Source organism: Ovis aries, chromosome 5, assembly GCF_016772045.2.
Source record: "Ovis aries strain OAR_USU_Benz2616 breed Rambouillet chromosome 5, ARS-UI_Ramb_v3.0, whole genome shotgun sequence".
In the NCBI taxonomy this organism is placed as follows: Eukaryota; Metazoa; Chordata; class Mammalia; order Artiodactyla; family Bovidae; genus Ovis; species Ovis aries.
In genome coordinates this window covers 5,562,553-5,581,276 of record NC_056058.1, presented here as the reverse complement: position 1 = coordinate 5,581,276, position 18,724 = coordinate 5,562,553, and the positions used below count along the sequence as shown (strand labels likewise).

At 58.9% G+C, this 18,724-nt stretch overlaps 2 protein-coding genes across 5 annotated transcripts; one reads left to right on the top strand and one right to left on the bottom strand.

Annotated features, from left to right (window-relative positions):
* Positions 1–157: 157 nt before the first annotated feature.
* On the bottom strand, positions 158–11,066 carry ANO8 (anoctamin 8). 4 transcript variants are annotated; one of them, XM_042249702.1, is made up of 19 exons: positions 10,746–11,066; positions 9,868–9,978; positions 9,631–9,763; positions 9,310–9,448; positions 9,133–9,229; positions 8,388–8,504; positions 8,175–8,302; positions 7,916–8,077; positions 7,291–7,443; positions 7,060–7,186; positions 6,889–6,944; positions 6,551–6,625; positions 6,221–6,352; positions 5,005–5,823; positions 4,395–4,586; positions 4,154–4,285; positions 3,960–4,070; positions 1,690–2,359; positions 158–855 (listed from the first exon to the last, which is right to left on the bottom strand). In XM_042249702.1, the coding sequence occupies exons 1-19, from the start codon at positions 10,849–10,851 to the stop codon at positions 470–472; spliced, it is 3,846 nt and encodes a 1,281-aa protein (XP_042105636.1). In that variant the 5' UTR covers positions 10,852–11,066; the 3' UTR covers positions 158–469. The 4 variants fall into 4 exon arrangements, with proteins under 4 accessions (XP_042105636.1, XP_027825250.2, XP_042105637.1 ...); XM_027969449.2 differs by lacking the exon at positions 6,221–6,352; XM_042249703.1 differs by lacking the exons at positions 9,310–9,448; positions 9,868–9,978; positions 10,746–11,066 and having other exon boundaries at positions 9,133–9,309; positions 9,631–9,748.
* Positions 11,067–14,471: 3,405 nt separating this feature from the next.
* On the top strand, positions 14,472–17,785 carry GTPBP3 (GTP binding protein 3, mitochondrial). The gene is made up of 9 exons (XM_012177710.3): positions 14,472–14,592; positions 14,898–15,151; positions 15,262–15,348; positions 15,437–15,639; positions 15,807–15,879; positions 15,966–16,109; positions 16,297–16,462; positions 16,688–16,966; positions 17,143–17,785. Exons 1-9 carry the CDS (start codon positions 14,540–14,542, stop codon positions 17,363–17,365), a joined length of 1,482 nt encoding a protein of 493 aa, XP_012033100.3. The 5' UTR covers positions 14,472–14,539; the 3' UTR covers positions 17,366–17,785.
* Positions 17,786–18,724: the final 939 nt, after the last annotated feature.

Below are 18,724 nucleotides of genomic sequence, written 5' to 3'. Positions count from 1 at the left end.
TTCCATACGTTTGGCCTGGAGACCCAGTTCTTAGGCATTCCCCAAGGGTCTCAGGACAGAAGGGGAACCCACTCTGGGCCTGCCAGTCCCCCAAAGAGCTGGCCCCGACCTTGTCATTGGGCCTCAGAAGTCCCCTTTCAGCAGCTCCGCCTTTGGGCACTGTTGAAATATACTTTTTATTGCATTTCTGCCGTTTTACAAAAATATGACAAAATAAATTAAAAACAAATAAATAATCACCTATTCTGTGTGTTTTCTGTTGTTTTTTGGGGGGGTTTCCTTTCATTTCCCCCCATCCTGGTCGAAAGGAAAACGGCAGATAGAGGGGCCCCAGGCCCCTGGCCCTGCCCCAGGAGGGGCAGCCAATACTGGGGTACATCGGGCCGGCCCAAGTGTTTTCTGGGTGGCGGTCGCCGCCCCGTCTGTGACTGATATTGCATATGAAAACAGGAAGGCAGGGCGGGCGGAGCTAATGCCAGCCGCTGGGCCAGCACAAGGCCTGAGGACTGGGACTGGAGCTGGGGCTGGGCGAGGGCGCCGGGGGCTGGGGGGGCTCGGAGGTGGGAGGCGGCGGCGGCGGCGGCGGCGGGAGGCTGTAGAAGCTGGCGTCCCCCGGCAGGGGCTGGGGGGCAGGCGGGGGCCCGGCGAGAGCGCAGGGCGGGCAGTCGGTGGCAGCAGGGGCCTGCCGCGGGGCGGCGCCCTCGCCCCCGCAGCCCCACGGCCCGTCCCACTGCCAGCAGCCCGCTGGGGGCGTCGGGGGCCGAGGCAGCGGTGTTGGCGGCGGTGGCGGCGGCGCAGGGCTCCGGCTGCGGCGGGTGCGGAGGGCCGGGGCGCCCACGGGGGCCAGCGCTGTCCCTGCGGAGGCGAGAGGGGCCGTTCCGGGGAGATGCCGTCCCCGCCGCTGGGAACCCTGCCCGCGCTCCCTCTGGGCTTTCAGGCACATGGAGGGCCTTATTGCTTCTGATCAGTGACAAGGGGTGGGCTTCTTCGGGTGCATCCCCGGCCTCTGGGCACTGGGCCCCTCCCCTTCACGGAGAGGGAAGTCTGAGGAAGTCCCGCTGACTTCTGACCTAAGTCCCTGGTGCTACGGCTGCCGCCCCTTGGGCTCCCTGGGATGGGTCTCTGGAACCCGGGCATGAATGAGGTGGGGCGGGGCGGCGCAATGAGGCCTGTGACTCTGCTCCGCGGCCACAGGGCTGCAGCCCTGAACTCCCCTAGCGGGCAGCCTGAGCCCCACCTCCAAGGAAGGCCTCCAGGGACAGCTTGGGCTGCAGGCCACGGGCTTGCATAGAGGCCTGGGGGTTCCGGTCCCCCAGAGTGAGCTGGGTGTGGGGTCTCATTGGGGCAGGAAAGGCTAGGCCAGGTGGTGAAGGGTCCTCCCTCATCTCTCCTGGCACCAGAGCATGGCAGGCGGGCACCCTGGGAAGGGCAATGGGGGACAAGGGACTTTGGCATCCCTCCCCCAGGGGTGAGGAGGGTCAGGCACAGGGCTCCAGGCTCTCAAGGACCCGGAAAGACTGAGAAGGCTTTGATCAACAGGCTCCATGTACCACAGACCCAGGTCCCCAACTGGTACCAGGAGACGGAGCCTCCCCTGTCTGCTTCAGCCCCTCTGCCCACGTCTGGACACCCCACCCCTACCCCCAAAGCCCGGCCCAGAGTCCCCACCCCCGAGTTAAAGCTTGTGACCTGAGCTTTCCTCTTCGGGCCGGGGTGTGTCCGGCTCCTCAGCTGCAGCCTCGTCCACCAGCCCACTCCGCTGGGCTCGGCAACCACCACCGCCGAGGGTCCCGTCCTGCCGGGCCTGCCCGCCCGCCCCGTTGGACCCGGCCTCCGCCCGGGCCCCGCCGAAGGGGAAAAGCTTGCCGGCGTGGAAGGCCTTGGGTGGAGAGTGGCTACGCTCTGGGTCCCGCCGGGTCTCAGGTGACTTGAGGAATTTGAAGCTAAGGAAGGCTGGCAGGCGGGTGTCGCTGCCAGTGGGCGACTGGGCAGGGGTTGACCGGGTGGTGAGGTTGGCCCCCGCGGCGGCCGGCGAGGAGGATGAGGTCCCGGACGACAGGAACTTGCCCTGCAGCGGGATGATCTGCTTCAGCTTCATGACGTTGTTAGGTGCCAGCAGGGACCCCGGGCGCTTGGGTCGCTCTGGCCCGTGGCCACCTGCCCCACTGCCCTTGGCCTTGGCCGAGGTTTTCTCCGGGGCAGCAGGGTCCAACCCAGAGCCCTCAGCCCGAGCCTCCTCTCGGCCACTGGCGTCCCGCTCCCTCCGGGCATGGTGCTCCGCGTGGCGCTGTCGCTCCTCCTCCTCCCGCCTACGCCGCTGCTGCTGCTGGTAGCGGTGCTGGGCCTGGCGCTCATGTCTCTGAGGGCAGAATGGAGCCATTATGGGCACTGGGAGGAGTGAGTGCGTGAGCAGGTGCCCACCCAGGCCCAGGCCCACGCGGGGCTCTCCTGCAGAAGTGGGGAGAGATCCACACACTTCTTGGGTTCCAGCTGCATCCCTGGACCCACTCCAGGGCTCTCTGAGAACTGAGAAGAGAGCAAACATTTACTGGCCACCAATTCTGTCCCCGGTCGCATGCCAGACGCTGTCTTAGAAATTGGGAGAGTTAAAACAAATACTGGGCCTCAGTGGTTCCCTGCTTTCTGGAGAACGGGGGAGAGACAGAGCTGTGACTGTCCAGTGGCCAGTAGCCACACATGGCAATGTTAATTTAAAAAAAAATTATTATTTTTGGGCCCCACTATGTGACTTGGAGGTGTCTCAGTTCCCAGACCAGAGACTGAACCTGGGCCGTGGCAGTGAAAGCAGTGGATCCTAACCGCCAGACCAGCAGGGGCTCCCATGGTTTAGTCACTTTAAATAACTGAAGTAAGGGGATTCCCTGGCAGTCCGGTGGTTAGGGTTCTGCGCTCTCACCGCGGAGGGCCTGGCTTTGAGGCCTGGTTGGGGAACTAAGATCCCATAAGCCACGAAGCACAGCCAATATATAAACAAACAACCAGATAACTGGAGTAAAAGCTCGGTTTCTCAGTAGCGCCAGGTCCCACTGCAAGCGCTCATTGGCTGTCTGTAGTAACGGGCTACATGGGCAACCCAGAATAGAACATTTCCATCACTATTTTTGGGGCTTCCAGGTGGCGCAGCAGTAAACAATCTGCCTGTCAATGCAGGAGACTTCTCATAAGAGATTTAGGTTCAATCCCTGGGTTGGGAAGATACCCTGGAGAAGGGAATGGCTACCCACTCTAGTATTCTTGCCTGGAGAATTCTGTGAACAGACGAGCTTTGCGGGCCCCAGTCCATGGGGTCACATGGACACTGAGCAACTGAGCACACACACGTCATCATGGAGGGCTCCACTGGTTGGTGGCAATGAGCTCCCTGGTCTGCTCTGCAGCTTTCTGGGGAACGTGCCACAGGCTGGGCTTCCAGGAAGCATCAGCTGTGTCCCTGACCCCACACAGGACAATGTCCGGCAAGCTAGCAGATGACAGTTCATAAGTGCTGGCCTGGTGCGGGATGCCACCAGGACCCCAGATGGCAGATGACAGTTCATAAGCTGCTGGCCTGGTGCGGGATGCCACCAGGACCCCAGAAGGGACCAGGTCCCTTTGAAATGCTAATTATTACCCTAGGCTTCCCTAGTGACTCAGATGGTGAAGAATCTGCCTGCAATGTAGGAGACCTGGGTTTGATCCCTGGGTAGGGAAGATCCCCTGGAGGAGAGCATGGCAACCCATTCCAGTATGCTTGCCTGGAGAATCCCATGGCCAGAGGAGCCTGGTGGGCTACAGTCCACAGGGTCACCAAGAGTCGGATACGACTAAGCAACGAACGCTAACACAAATCTGCACATCTGCCCTCCTAAGGATGTGACTGCCCAGCCAGGGGAGGCAGAGAGGCGAGGGGGGAGAAGCCCCTCGGAGCAGAGATGTAAACCGGGCCCTGGCCCACATACCTTGAAGGCCTCCCGGCGCTGGTACTCCAGCTTGGCCATCTCCTCAGCCACCCAGCCTGGGATGTCAGGGATGGCCACATGGATGAGGTACTTGAGGAGCAGAGAGAAGTGCTGAGGCGACAGAGGAGGAGGCTGCAGGCATGGGGACACCCCACCACCACCACCTGGGTCCCCCACCCGGCCACCGGTCCCACCTCGAGCACCACCACGGACACGATGGCTGCCTCAGGGCTGAGCCAGGGGAAGAGGCGCTGCAGCTGCCCACACTGGCCAATTAGATAGCAATTGACCACGATTGCCAGGACGCCCATGGCCTCCATCACCTTCTGCGGGGGAAGGGGGGACAAGAGGGGCTCAGATGGGGTCCCACCAGCCTCCCCAGCACCCGCTCCACCTCTGGGCATCCTGGCTCAGAGCCCTTGGCCCTTCCCCCACCTGCCACTGGCCAATGCTTTCCACGCGCTGCCCAAAGGGCCGCTGCAGCCCCGTGCACAGCTTGAGGGCGTCACTGCGGATCTCGATGAGGTTGTTGATGAGGGCGCAGAGGGCAGCCAGCGGGAAGGCAGATGAGAAAAGCACAACATAGCCAAACTGCACAAACATCTCCTGGTAGTCCTGGAACGTGTCCTGTGGGCAGGCACCCAAGGGGTGGGCCTAGGCTCTCCCCCAACTCAGGACACCTCCTCCCTCAGCCCACCTTCCTCTCATCAAGCCCGCCTCCCTCAGATTATCCTGCATGGACCCAAGCTCAGCAAGGTTAGCAAGTTTCTGATCACATAAGGGTGAGTCGTAGCCATGGGATTCTCTAGGCAAGAAGACTGGAGTGGGCAAGCCATTCCCTTCGCCAGGGGATCTTCCCAATCCAGGGACTGAACCCCAGTCTCCTGCATCGCAGGCAGACTCTACCATCTGCGCCACCAGGGAGGCCCCGATCACATAAAGGGGCCCGTCATTCCTTCCTGTCGCTCCCACCCCACCTCCATCCTCAGACTGTGTGCCCGGCCCTGCCGATGGGCCTGCCTCCACCCTCAGGGGCCCTCCTCACCTCGTATTTCTTCATGCAGCTCTCGAGCTCCGCCTGGGTGAGCTGAGACGAGTGTTCCTCCTCGGGTGGGTCGATCCAAGATGACCGGTTCTGCCGCCGCTGCTTCCGGGCTGAGTCGCCTGAGCCCGGCTCTGGATCCGGGCCCCCATCCGGCCCCTGGTCTCGGCCCTCGCCTCCAGCCCGGCGGAGCAGGACAGCCGGGGGAGGCTCCCGTTCGGGGCTGCTGGGAGCCCCCTCAGCCTCATCGTCCTCCTCGGCCAGTGTGAACACGCCCGGTTCCAGCCCCTTCTCCACCATGGTGGGGCTCCCCTCCTCCAGGAGGGCCTCCTGGCTTGGGCCCGGCCGACGCCGCCCAGCCCCCCGCTCGGCAAAGCTGACCTTCTTCAGTCGGAGCCCGCAGTCCAGGAGGCCGGCCTCCTCGCCTTCCTCGTCGTCCTCCTCCTCCTCTTCGTCGTCCTCCTCCTCCTCTTCATCCTCCTCCTCTCTGTCCCCCTGGGGCCCGTTCCCCACCTCTCCCCCTTCCCCTGCAGGCCGCCGCTCCACCGCGGCCTCCTCTTCCTCCTCAGGTGCCCCGCAGCCCCCACTGAGACACCTGCGACCCCCTCCACTGCTGCTGCCACCGCCGCCCTCTTCAGCCGGGGGTTCAAGGTGGCGGCGTGCGGGGCGCTGGAGGCTCAGGAGGCCAAGCAGGGCACGGGCCAGCTCCCAGGCCGCCCGCAGGCCAAGCTCTCCTCGGCCCAGCCGCCGATACAGGTGGGGCTGCAGAACCTCTCGAACATTCTGGAGGAACTGGCGGGTGATCAGCAGCGTGGCCAGCATCTGGGGGTAGGAAGGGGGCGGAGGGCGGCCTCGTGGGGGGCGGGCGGGGCCCTGGGCACTGGGACAGGCTGTGGGCGCTCACCCTCCCAAAGCACACATCCAGCCACAGCCTGAGCCCAGTCTGGATGTCCCCGGGCACAGAGGCAACCCCAAACCACAGCTGGGCGGGCCACAGCGCTTCTAGCTGATCACGTGGGCAGGCCATGGCCTCCCATCATGCTGCACCTCCCGGAGCTCAGCTGGTGCCCAGGGCCTCCAGGGGCTCTCGACACCTGCACGCAGTCAGTGGAGCCCCATCCCTTCAGAGCATGCACCCTCGGCTAGGCGTGAGTGCCCCGGCACAGCCACACTGCCCACCCTGGCAAGGCCCCACGGGCTCGCCGCCACCTGCCCGTACTTTGGCCCGGGCCTCAAGAAGGAGGCCTTGGAGGGAGAGGAGGAGCAGGCGGAACCGCAGGGCCACGAGCGGGACCAGCACCGCCCAAAGCTGCCGCTCGAGGCTCTGGGACAGGGACAGGACGATCAGGAGCTGTGGAGGGACCGACGGACAGGTGGACAGACAGATGGGGGGGCATGACAGGCAGAGGGAGGACACACAGACGAATGGACAGAGAGGAGAGAAGGATGGAGGAGGAAGGGAGGGGCTGGAGAGCCCATGGACCCCTTGGGCCAGTCTGGCCCCCATAGCCAGCTGCCTCGGGGGCACTGCTTTGGGCCAGAGCCTCACCTCTTTCAGGCGCTCCATGTCCTTGAGGTAGAAGCCGATGTAGAAAAGGCTCAGGTAGGAGTTGACGAACTGGAACTGTGCGAAGCGGGCAGGGGGTGGTCACCCCGCCATGTCTGCCCCGAGGAACCCCCATGTGTCCCCTGGAGAACCCCTGCCTGGGGACTGCCCCAGTGGTCCAGTAGCTAGGACTTCATGCTCCCAACGCAGGGGGCCTGAGTTCGATCCCTGGTCAGGGAACTAGATCACATGTGCCACAACTAAGACCCGGTGCAGCCAAATAAATAAATATTAAAAAAATAAATAAAAGAAGCCCTGCCGGCTTGCTGGCCACCACTCACCAGAACGACCTTGATGATGAGGTGCTTCTCATAGGCACTCTCCAGCCGATAGTTCTCTGGGGGCCAAGGAGACGAGTGAGAGTGTAGCCCAGACCGTCATAAGCAGCAGGGACCCCAGAAGGCCCTTCCTCCTGGGGGCTGGGCAGTGAGACCTCCCTTCACAGGGCATACCCATGTCGTTGAGCCAGACAGCCAGCTTCTTATAGCCCTCGGCACTTGCGCTGACCAGCAGGGCCAGCATGACTTTCGGCAGGAAGCGGGCAAGACGGGGCAGCCCCTTCACACTCAGCACCAGCTCCTGCAGGGACAAAGTGGTTCAGAGGTTACCCTGGTCGCTGGGCTTGGCTCGGGGCACACCTGAACTGGTTGGGGCCGAGGCCAGGGCTAGGGACTGAAGGTCACCTGGAGCTGGAAGCAGCCGAGCATGAGCAGGAACACACAGGCTAGGCAGGTGAGGCACAAGGGAAGACTGACGAGCATCTGGAAGAGCAGCCGCTTCCAGGGCGGGTAGTAGAACTCCTCGGCCTGAGTCACGGGGCTGATGCGCCGCACGCCCTGGCAGAGGGTGGGGGCGCAGCCCAACACAAGATCAGAGGGGCTGCCTCTGTCCCACCTCCTTCCCAACCCTTTGAACTCCATGTCTATGATGCTTTATTATGGTGGTTTGTTGTAGTTCAGTTGCTAAGCCTTGTCTGACTTTGTGACCCCAAGGATTGTGGCATGCCAGGCTTCTCAGTCCTTCACCATCTCCTGGAGTTTGCTCAAACTCATGTCCATCGAGCAGGTGATGCCATCCAGCCATCTCATCCTTGCTATCTGGGTGTGTCCACTTAAAGCACCCTCTAGTCCCTCAAATCCAACTTTCCACACCTCTCCCTTTGGGCATGCAGATCCTCTCACTTGGGAAACCTCAGAAGCTGCAGCTCTACTTCACCTCCCGCTTTGTTCTTGTAACGCACTTGCTCAGTGTGTTTTCTCTTTTTTACCCCATTCTTGAAGTCCCTGAACTCAGACTGCCCCGACTGACCCTGAACTGGGGTCGTGGCTCCTCCACAGCCTCCCCGGGTGAGTCCAGTGTTCCCCACTTGTAGGCCAGCTCAGCCCCCCTCCGTTTCCACTCCTCCAAGAACAGCGTTGACCAGACCACGTTGAAGAGGGCAAAGACCACGCAGGATACATCCCGGCTTGTCTGGGGGTGACAGAGGAGGGCTGCAATGTTGGCTGGCCCAGTCCAGGGAGGAAGTTGTCTGAGGTGTTCCACCCCCCGTCCAGTCCACACCCGGCACCTGATCAGCCTCTGTGAATGTGTACAGGACTGAGCCGAAGACCGCCGGGTACACCATTGCCGATGTGTAGAAACCCAGCCAGGCAAAGTACATGGCAATCTTCACACCAAAGTAGTCGCAGATCTCATCTGCCAGGGACGAGGGGGGGCGGTCCCAGTCAGCCCTGCCTGCCTCCTGGGACCCCACCAACCCCCACTCCAGCCAGGACCACACCTAGAGGCTGGTTTTCACACACAGCCTGCACCCATGACTTCATGAGACGGTTCAGGATGCGCTGCTCGTGGACTGGGAACACCTGCTGGATGATCCCGCGGGCCGCCAGTTCAGGGACTGTTGGGGGACAAGAAAGGGTGACCCCACCCGTCTGCCTGTGCTGGGCCTAGCCAGTCCCCCTCGGCTGAAACCCAAGTTATAACTTTTTGCCTCCTCCTAAACACAGCAAATGCTCTTCCCAGGAGAAGCGTTCTGGGTGAAAGGAACATTATTCCTCAAAATTTGGGAGGTGCAGGTGGAGAAGGGTGCTCGAAACCTGGGAGGTGCGATCCCAGTGGGGAAACAGAGCTACTTGGTTTCAGCTCATTCCTCCAAACGTCTGAAGAATGGTGCATAGCTGGCATTAGAAGGTGAACTTGCAGCGGCTGGTTTCCTGGGGGATACTGAGGCCCAGAGCTCACCACACAATATGTGGAGTGCTGTCCATGGTCCTGCCCCAACCTTATCTCAGACCCAGAAAAGGGTTTCTCCTGGACCTGCCTCCAAGGAGACAAGCCCCACCCCTTGCTAAGACCACACCCTTCATCTCATTGGTTGATCTTCAGGCCCCGCCCAATTCTTCGGGAGACTCTGATTGGTTTTATCTAGGCCCCGCCTTCCTAACCCTACTACATTGACAGCAGTCCTCTAAGAGCCCCAGCTAACTCCCCACATACGATTGGAAGTTTGGGACCACCTCACTCACTGATTGGCTGGTCCTCCAGAAAGCGCACATTGTGTAGTGCCTCGCCCTGCTTGGCACGAAGGTTCTGCAGCCAGAAGCGGATGATGCTCTGGCGCTCCTGCAGGGGACAGGGCGTGAGCACAGGGAGCAGCCGCCCACGGGCTAGGAATGTGCGCTGGGGGCCAGAGCCGACCGCACCTGGGAGGTGAAGAAGCGCAGCTCACTCTCCACATTCTCGTAGATGAAGTCCTCCTCGCAGGAGAAGCCGCGGGTGCCCCCGCCAAACTCGGCCTTCACTGCTTTGCGCAGACCCAGCTCGTCGGCCCCTCTGAGTAGGCTGCGGGAAGGGCAGGGGAGGTGGGATCACGGGGAGACCCTGGCTCACCATCCTGGAACTAGGGATGGTGTACCTGGTGGACGTCTGGGACAAATGCAGGGTGGCTGGACCTCGCAGTTGGCGCTTGGAAGGGCGGGGAGCTGAGTAGCAGGGTCAGCGAGAGGCCAGGGACAGGGACTCGCCTCTCATATGTGGCGGTGACGAAGAAGGCGTAGGCGCGTGTGTGGCGGTGGTGGCGGACTTGCACGATGAGCTCGGGGATGCCCACGCGGATGTGGTTCAGCAGCCATAGCAGCGTGTGGTCATCGGTCGTATCTGCCAAGGGGCACAGGGACCAATGGCTCTTGCCAGGAGTGACAGGGGAGCCCAGTTCGGGGGAATTCAGTGTAGGCCCTGAGCAGGTGAGCATAGACAGGTACCTGGGAAGGTCATCAACACGTCACAGTTTTCCGTGGGCACCGTCTTCATCCATGCTTTGTGGGACACCAGATACCGACCCACCTGCAGGAGCCGCTTCCCAAAAAGCTTATCTGGGGAGCAGGCAGCGCAGGCTGGGGTCGGGTCATTCTCAGATGGCCTAGCCTCCAGTCTTAGTCCCTCCAACCCTTGCCTCTGATCACACATTCGCCAGGGCTCCTTGGCACTCAGCTTGGCATTCAAGGCCCTATGAGCTCTGGCCTTGGCTTGTTTCCTTCCTTCCACGTCCTTGTACCAGCCAGGCCCTTCTCCAGGAATGCCCTTCCCCCAGGTCCTCCCTTACAAATCTTACTCATTCTTGAGGCCCAGCTCCGCCTCCGAAACCACAATCGATGGGGCGCTCACTAACAGCTCTGAGCGCCTCACTACATTATGTCAGCGTCTCCTCATAGCTGGGTGCGGCTCTTACCCCCATTTCACAGGCGAGGAAACTGAGGCCCAGAGCATTTAAGTCACGCGCCCAAGGTCACAGAGTCCAGCAGGTATTTGAACCCAGGACTGTATGATTCTGTATCCTCTGTGGAGAGGCGCTCTTAAGCGCATCACTGCTCAGCAGCGATCGAGTAGCCCAAGGGGTGACTGGGCTCAGTCCCGCACCGGGGCTCTAGGAGGGGCGTGTCCATATCTCTGCGCTGGGACCCCACACCCGCTGCACCTTTCCAGCCACGCTCGCCCGGCCGCAGCCGCAGTGCCGGGAAGAGCCGGTGCCTCGACTGGACTCCAGGCCCGGGACGGCTGACTCCAATATCCCTCCCCGTAGACCTGCCGCGAACACCCCAGGCACCTGCAACCCTGTCAGATCCAGGCGCTGCACACGTACCCAGAACTCCGGACGCCGGGGCTGCAGGCTCGCCCTCCGGCGGGGGCCTCTTGCCACGCTCGCCCTCCAGGGACGTGCCCCCAGCGCCGGAGGTGGCTTCCGCCATTGTGAGGGCAGGTCAGGTCAGGGGCTGCGGGCGGCCCAGGCGCCGGGGGGCCGCGGTCTCATGGGGCCGGTGCAGCCACCGAGCGCGCCTGAGGAGGAGACAAAGGCCGCGCCCGCCCGCGCCGGCCGCCGTCCCCGCGTGCCCGAGCGCTGCTTCTCGTCCCCGCCCGCGCGGAACCTCGATTCTCCTTCTCGGCCCCGCGCGCGTCGTTCTCTGGTTCTCGACTCCGCCCGTGATGTTTTCCGAGTTTTGTTCTCGCCCGCCCACCTCGCTCTCTGGTGTTCGTCCCCGCCCGCGCCGAATGTTCATTCTCCTCCCTGTCCCCGCCCGACTCGGTGCCGGTCTCGACACCGCCCGCCCTGGGCCTGGATTCTCTGCCTTAAAGCGTTAGTTTCCCCGTCAGTTTGGAATCTGAGGTGGTCTCGCGGGTAGGTGGTGTGGGTGGGGTTGGGGGAAGCGGGTGGTGAGCCTGGTCGCAGGAAATTGCAGGTAGCAATAGCTCCAACCACCACAGGGAGAATGAGAATAAGCGTAGCATGCCTTAGTACAGGCTGGATGCGTAACGCCATCCTTGTTACCTAGGACACTCTTCAAGCCCTCTTTGTCCAGTGAACTGCTGCACCCTTCAGGATGTAATGTCCTCAGAGAGGACCCGTTAGAGTTACCAAATTTCGGTTCAGTTCAGTTCAATCTCTCAGTCGTGCCGACTCTGCGACCCCACGGACTGCAGCACGCCTGGCCTCTCTGTCCATCACCAACTCCCAGAGTTTACTCAAACTCGTGTCCATTGAGTCGGTGATGCCATCCAACCATTTCATCCTCTGTCACCCCCTTCTCCTCCCACCTTCAATCTTTCCCAGCATCGGGATCTTTTCCAATGTGTCAGCTCTTCGAATCAGGTGGCCAAAGTATCGGAGTTTCAGCTTCAACGAATATTCAGGACTGATTTCCTTTAGGATGGACTGACTGGTTGGATCTCCTTGCAGTCCAAGGGACTCTCAAGAGTCTCCTCCAACACCACAGTTCAGAAGCATCAATTCTTTGGCGCTCACCTTTCTTTATAGTCCAACTCTCACATCCATACATGACTACTGGAAAACCATAGCCTTGACTAGATGGACCTTTGTTGGCAAAGTAGGATCTCTGCTTTTTACTATGCTGTCCAGGTAGGTCATAACTTTCTTTCCAAGGAGTAAGCGTCTTTTAATTTCATGGCTGCAGTTACCATCTGCAGTGATTTTGGAGCCCCCCAAAATAAAGTCTGACACTGTTTCCACTGTTTCTCCATCTATTTGCCATGAATTGATGGGACTGGATGCCATGATCTTCGTTTTCTGAATGTTGAGCTTTAAGCCAACTTTTTCACTCTCCTCTTTCACTTTATCAAGAGGCTTTTTAGCTCCTCTTCACTTTCTGCCATAAGGGTAGTGTCATCTGCATATCTGAGGTTATTGATATTTCTCCCTGCAATCTTGATTCCAGCTTCTGGTTCTTCCAGTCCAGCGTTTCTCATGATGTACTCTGCATAGAAGTTAAATAAGCAGGGTGACAATATACAGCCTTGACGTGCTCCTTTTCCTATTTGGAATCAGTCTGTTGTTCCATGTCCAGTTCTAACTGTTGCTTCCTGACCTGCATACAGGTTTCTCAAGAGGCAGGTCAGGTGGTCTGGTATTCCCATCTCTTTCAGAATTTTCCAGTGTATTGTGATCCACACAGTCAAAGGCTTTGGCATAGTCAATGAAGCAGATATAGATGTTTTTCTGGAACTCTCTTGCTTTTTCAATGATCCAGTGGATGCTGGCAATTTGATCTCTTGTTCCTCTGCCTTTTCCAAATTTAGCAAATAAAAATACAGTTCTCCTAGTTAAATGTGAATTTCAGATAAATGAATAAATTTTTAGTACATCCCAAATATTCCATGCTTCCCTGGTCGCTCAGTCAGTAAAGACTCTGCCTGCAGTGAGGAGACCCAGGTTCAATCCCTGCGTCTTGAAGATCTCCTGGAGAAGGGCTTGGCGACGCACTCCAGTATTCTTGCCTGGGGAATCCCCATGGACAGAGGAGTCTGGAGGGCTACAGTTCATGGAGTTGCAAAGAGTCGGACATGACTGAGTGGCAAACACACATACACACACATAGACCCCCTGACCATCCTCTGTAGCTTCTTCCATTAGACTGATAGACCAGTGAGGGCAGGGGCCCAGACTGATTCTTCGTGGTTACACCGTAGGCATTTGATGTATACTTTTGACAGATGGAACAACTTGGAGACAGCGAACGTCATCATTCACTCCTCTTCTACAATGAAAAAAAGGCTTGTTTTTTTTTTACTTTTTATTTTGTAATGGGGTAATAATCAGTTAACAATGTTGTGACAGTTTCAGGTGAACAGCCAAGGGACTCAGCCAAACATATACATGTATCCTTTCTCCCCCAAACTCCCCTCCCATCCAGGGTGCCACACAACATTAAGCAGAGTTCCATGTACTATAGAGTAGGTCCTAGGTGGTTATCCATATTAAATACAGAAATGAGAACATGTCCATCCCGAACTCCCTAACTGACAAATGAAAAAACTGAACAGAGCGAGGCGTGGAGCTAATCATTAGAACTGTATCCTGTTCCAGTCTTCCCTTAAGTATAGCCGCGCCACCCGCCCGCTCTGTCCAAGAACCAGAGAATTCGCCGCGTGGCAGTACCCCCAGAGACCCCGCCTATCCAGTGCCTGGAATTCCACCATCAGCGCTTTATTTCGCCGGCCGGCGCTGTCCCGGGTTAACCTGAAAATAATCTCCCCTTTCTGGCTTTCGGGGAGTCAGAGACAGACGGGACACACAGCTCTGCACGAGGAGACCGGGGCCAGAGTAGCCCAGAGAGGAGAGAGGACTGTGTTGGGGATCCTAGGGAGGCTTCATAGAGGAGGGGACCTTGGAGCACTGAGGCTCTTTGTCAAGGCAAGGGTATCTGAGGCAGAGGGACGGCGGGAGAGAAAGCTGGGGAGCGGCGAGAAACTGTAGACTTCCGAGAAAAGAAGTCTTCCCAGAAATCTGGAATAGATTTCCCCAGGGCCAGGGCGTTGGTTCCCCGGAACTCATCCCTCCCGGCCACCGAGATGCTCTTGAAAGTGAAAGGCAGTCGTGTCCGACTCTTTGCGACCCCGTGAACTGCAGCCCACCAGGCTCCTCTGTCCTTGGGATTCTCCAGGCAAGAATACAGGAGTGGATTGCCACTTCCTTCTCCAGGGGATCTTCCCGACCCAGGGATCGAACCTGGGTCTCCTGCATTTCAGGTAGATTCTTTACTGTCTGAGCTATCAGGGAAGCCCCCGAGATGCTCTTGCTTCGACTCAAACCCTCGCCTTCCTTTAATTTCCATTGCCCTGTGCTACTCATTTCCGGTGTCTAGGAACCTGGCCCCTCTAGGATCCTAAAAATTCTGTCTAATGTTGCTGGAGGAACACTATTTCACTGCACCGAAGCGTGCGAGCCCTCGGCTTCTTTCCCTGTCATTAGCCAGTAGAAGCGAAGATCTTCAGTGGATGGGCAGTACGTCTTCTAAGGGGCCCAATGATAATCGAGAATTGTTGAGCACTTTACCAGTCACGCCGCGGAGTGGGCGGGACCTCCTGCAAGGACTTGCAGACCCCCGCGGCAGAGTGGGCAGGCGGATAGCTGATTGTGAACCCATGTGGCGGGGGCTGTGGACCCTGGTATCCCGGGCTGCACGTGGGCCTCACAGGTGGGGTGAGCTGGGGAAGGGCTGTGACAGCGTAGGGCGTTGCTCGGGCCCCAAACCCTCTCCCTGGGATCTGGGGGCCCGGTTCCCTGCGGCAGGAGCACTTTCCTTCTCCATCCAAGCCCCACCCCCTGCCGCAGAGCCCACCGCAGTCCAGTCTTCTTCTGGCCTCAGAACTTCCGATCAGTCCCTCCCCTAGCCACAAAACTTCCACTTGGGGGCTCACGCGACCATCGAGCCATCTATCCACCTGCCATGCCTCTCTGGCGTCAGAGCTTCTCAGGTGCGCTGACCCTCCTCCTCTCCAGTCCCAGACTGTGCACGCGCCAGGCCAGTGGTTACCCGGCCCCGGGTTCCGGAGCCACTATCTTCGCTCTGAGCTCTGGCCAAGGCCGCTGCGGCATCGCGGTGATCCGAACCAGCGGCCCTGCCAGCGGCCACGCCCTCCGGAGCCTCACGGCGCCGCGGGACTTACCCCCGGCTCGCAAAGCCTGCCTGCGCCTGCTCAGCGACCCCCGCTCTGGGGAGCCTTTGGACCGCGCGCTGGTGCTTTGGTTTCCAGGTACGGGACTTCAGATCCGGAACCTCAAGTAACTCCTGTGACCCAACTTCCTCTTTCCAGGCGGTCGGCCAGGCCGTATCCTGCTGACACCCATCTGTTCAACATACTAGGTCCCCAAAGTTTTACCGGTGAGGATTGCGCGGAGTTCCACGTACATGGAGGGCCGGCCGTGGTGAGTGGTGTCCTGCAGGCCCTGGGTAAGTCTGCAGCCTTGGGTTTGAAGAATTGCTACGCCGGTGACCTGGGCAGGGGCCAGGGGCCTCAGGATCTTGAACCTTCCCGCAGGCAGTGTGCCAGGGCTGAGGCCAGCGGAAGCAGGCGAGTTCACCAGGAGGGCGTTCGCCCACGGGAAGCTGAGCCTGACGGAGGTGGAGGGGCTGGCAGACCTGATCCACTCAGAAACCGAGGCGCAGCGGCGACAGGCCCTGAGGCAGCTCGATGGGGAGCTGGGTGACCTCTGCCGCGGCTGGGCTGAGACCCTCACTAAAGCAAGTACCACTCATACCTTGCCGCAGAGACACTTCCTAACCTTTCCCTTTGTTAGAGTTTCCTGTCTATGAGCCTCCAATCTGATCCCTTAAGGTCAGGCTGGACCCGGGCACCCACTCGGGGTGAGTTTCTGTATGATCACACTACCCACCTCTCCCTCCCTCAGGCTCTGGCCCATGTAGAGGCCTATATCGATTTTAGTGAGGATGACAACCTGGAGGAAGGCGTCCTGGATCAAGGTGGGTCCCCCTGGGGGTGGGGGGTGGAGACATCTGGCATCCAGCCCCCCAGGCCCTCTCACTCTCTCTCCTTCCTCCATCCACAGCTGATAGTGAGGTGCGGAGGCTGGAGGTGGCGCTGGGTGTACATCTTCGAGATGCCAGGCGCGGGCAGAGGCTCCGCTCAGGGGCGCACGTAGTGGTTGCGGGACCTCCCAACGCCGGCAAAAGCAGCCTGGTGAACCTGCTCAGTGCGTGGGCAGGGGGCAGGGCTCAGGGCAGGGGGCAGGGCTGGGAGCTAAGGTACTGAGCTTTCCGGGGTAGGCGAGGGGCCTGGGAGGTTGAAAACTGTCCGTCCCGTCCCGGGGATGGAGCCTAAGGGAGGGACCCTCTCATCTCCACCCCGCCCACTTCCTCTGAGCCCACCCCCATCCCCAGGCCGGAAGCCGGTGTCCATCGTGTCCCCGGAGCCGGGGACCACCCGAGATGTTCTGGAGACCCCCGTGGACCTGGCCGGGTTCCCGGCGCTGCTGAGCGACACTGCAGGGTTGCGGGAAGGCGTGGGGCCTGTGGAGCAGGAGGGAGTGCGGCGCGCCCAAAAAAGGTGGGCAGGAGGGAAGTGGGAGGGGGGAACTCGGGCCCTTTGCTGTTTCTACCAGTTGCGTTTATCTTTCGTTAGTCCTTAATGAGGAAAGGTTACTAAGCCCCATTAGGTGGGGCCTCAGTTCTTTGGGGAGGGCAGCTTTTAGGTTTGGCCTTTACCCAGTCCCTGCCGAATGCTTTTCATTGCGTAGCTCTGGGGTCCATGCTCCATTTTCCCGCCTCCCAGGCTGGAGCAGGCTGACCTCATTCTGGCCGTGTTGGATGCTTCTGACCTGGCCTCTCCGGCCAGCTGCAACTTCCTGGACACCGTTGTCATCCCAGCAGGAGCCGGGAACCCCAGTGGGAGCCACCAGCGCCTTCTGCTTGTGCTGAATAAATCGGACCTGCTGCCCGCTGGGCGCTCAGACCCCCATCCTGACCTCCCCTCCCACCTGTTGCTGTCTTGCCTGACGGGTGAGGGGCTGGACGGCCTCCTAGAAGCACTGAAGAAGGAGCTGGCTGCACTGTGAGCCCCCTTGCCCACTGGGCAACCTTGCTCTGTCCAAGTTTGGGGGCTAAGCCGCTGGCTTTGGGCACAGCTGGCCCTGCCAGCTCAGTTTCTGTATCTACAAATGGGGTATGATCATTCCTCTTCCCCCTACTTTGAATGCCAAGAGACACCTTGTCCTTTGTCCCTTTCAGGTGTGGGGACCCGTCCACAGGCCCACTTCTGACACGATCGAGGCACCAACACCACCTCCAGGGCTGCCTGGATGCCCTTGGTCAGTACAGGCAAGCAAAAGACTTAGCTCTGGCAGCTGAGGCACTTCGGGTAGCCCGAGGGCATCTGAGTCATCTCACTGGTGGAGGGGGCACCGAGGAAATTCTGGATATCATCTTCCGGGACTTCTGCGTGGGCAAGTGAGGGGGTATCTGAAGCTCAGACCCAGGCTGGAGGAGCACCCAGAAGCCTTGGGGTGTCTGGGAACAGCTGAGGCCAAGTTGGGGAACTTGACTGCAAACCACGAAGCCTCTGTTGCTGGTAGTGACTGAGTGGCAGCCGGCCAGATTTCAGGGGTTTGGCCCTGAGTGGGGCTGAAGGGAGGTCATTTTGGGCACATGATGCTGGGGGAGGTGGAGGATCAAGATGGAGGTTGAAAGGTCTCAGAGGTTTTTTGTTTTATAGCTTTTAATTTATTTTGCAAATACCAAAGGAAGGTAAGAAATGGGTGATCCAGAAATATTTGAACCCCCTCTCCTTGGTGGTTGTATCCTTCCAGAACTTTGTGCAAATTTGCATACATGTGGATGCGCCTGTAAAATATATTTTGTCTTGTATTTTGTACATGAATTCGTGTTTATTGTTCTGCAAACTGTCCTTCCCCAACACCCACTGCCACCACCACCCTGCACCACACAGCGTGCAGGATCTTAATTCCCCAACCAGGGATTGAACCAGTGCCCCCCTTCAGTGGAAGCTGGGAATCTTTAACCACTGGACTGGCAGGAAAGTCCCAAGCTGTCATTCCTTTTATGGTATTAATCTTGAAACGTTTCTTCTTTTATCCTCAAAGTGACTTGCAAAATCCCTACTTCCTCTCCAAGCTTAGTCATTAGTCACTCAGTGAATATTTATCAAGTACCTACTATGTGTTAGAATCGCACCCATCATTTGATTGCATCTTCATAATAGCACAATGCAGTGGTTATGCTGTCATAGTTTTACAGATGAGGAACTGAGGTTCAGAGAAGTATTTAGTTGCTGAAGCCCCCAGGGGATTTGAACATAAAGTTAGATTTCAGTTTGAGTTCGCTGGGGGCCTTCTGGGTGACAGACTGAGACAGGGGGCTGGAAACGGGAGTAAGCAGGCATTACTGCTCCTGTGTTTTTAATTTTCAGTTGTGCTGGGCCTTCATTGCGATGCATGGGCTTTCTCTAGTTGCAGAGCATGGGCTCCAGAGTGTGCTGGCTTCAGTAGCTGTGGTCGGTGGGTTTAGTTGTCCCCGGGATGTGGGATCTTAGTGCCTGGACCAGGGATCGAACCTTCATCCCCTGCATTGGAAGGAGGATTCTTAACCATTGGAATGCCAGGGAAGTCCCCACTCCTGCCCTTATTAAAGAAGAGACACCGCTCCTTTTAGTGAGGTCGGATGCTTGCTTGTTCAGTCCCTTAGTCGTGTCCAACACTTTGCAACCAATGGACCGTAGCCCTCCAGTCTCCTCTGTCCATGAGATTATCCCAGCAAGAATACTGGAGTGGGTTGCCATTGCCTCCATCAAACC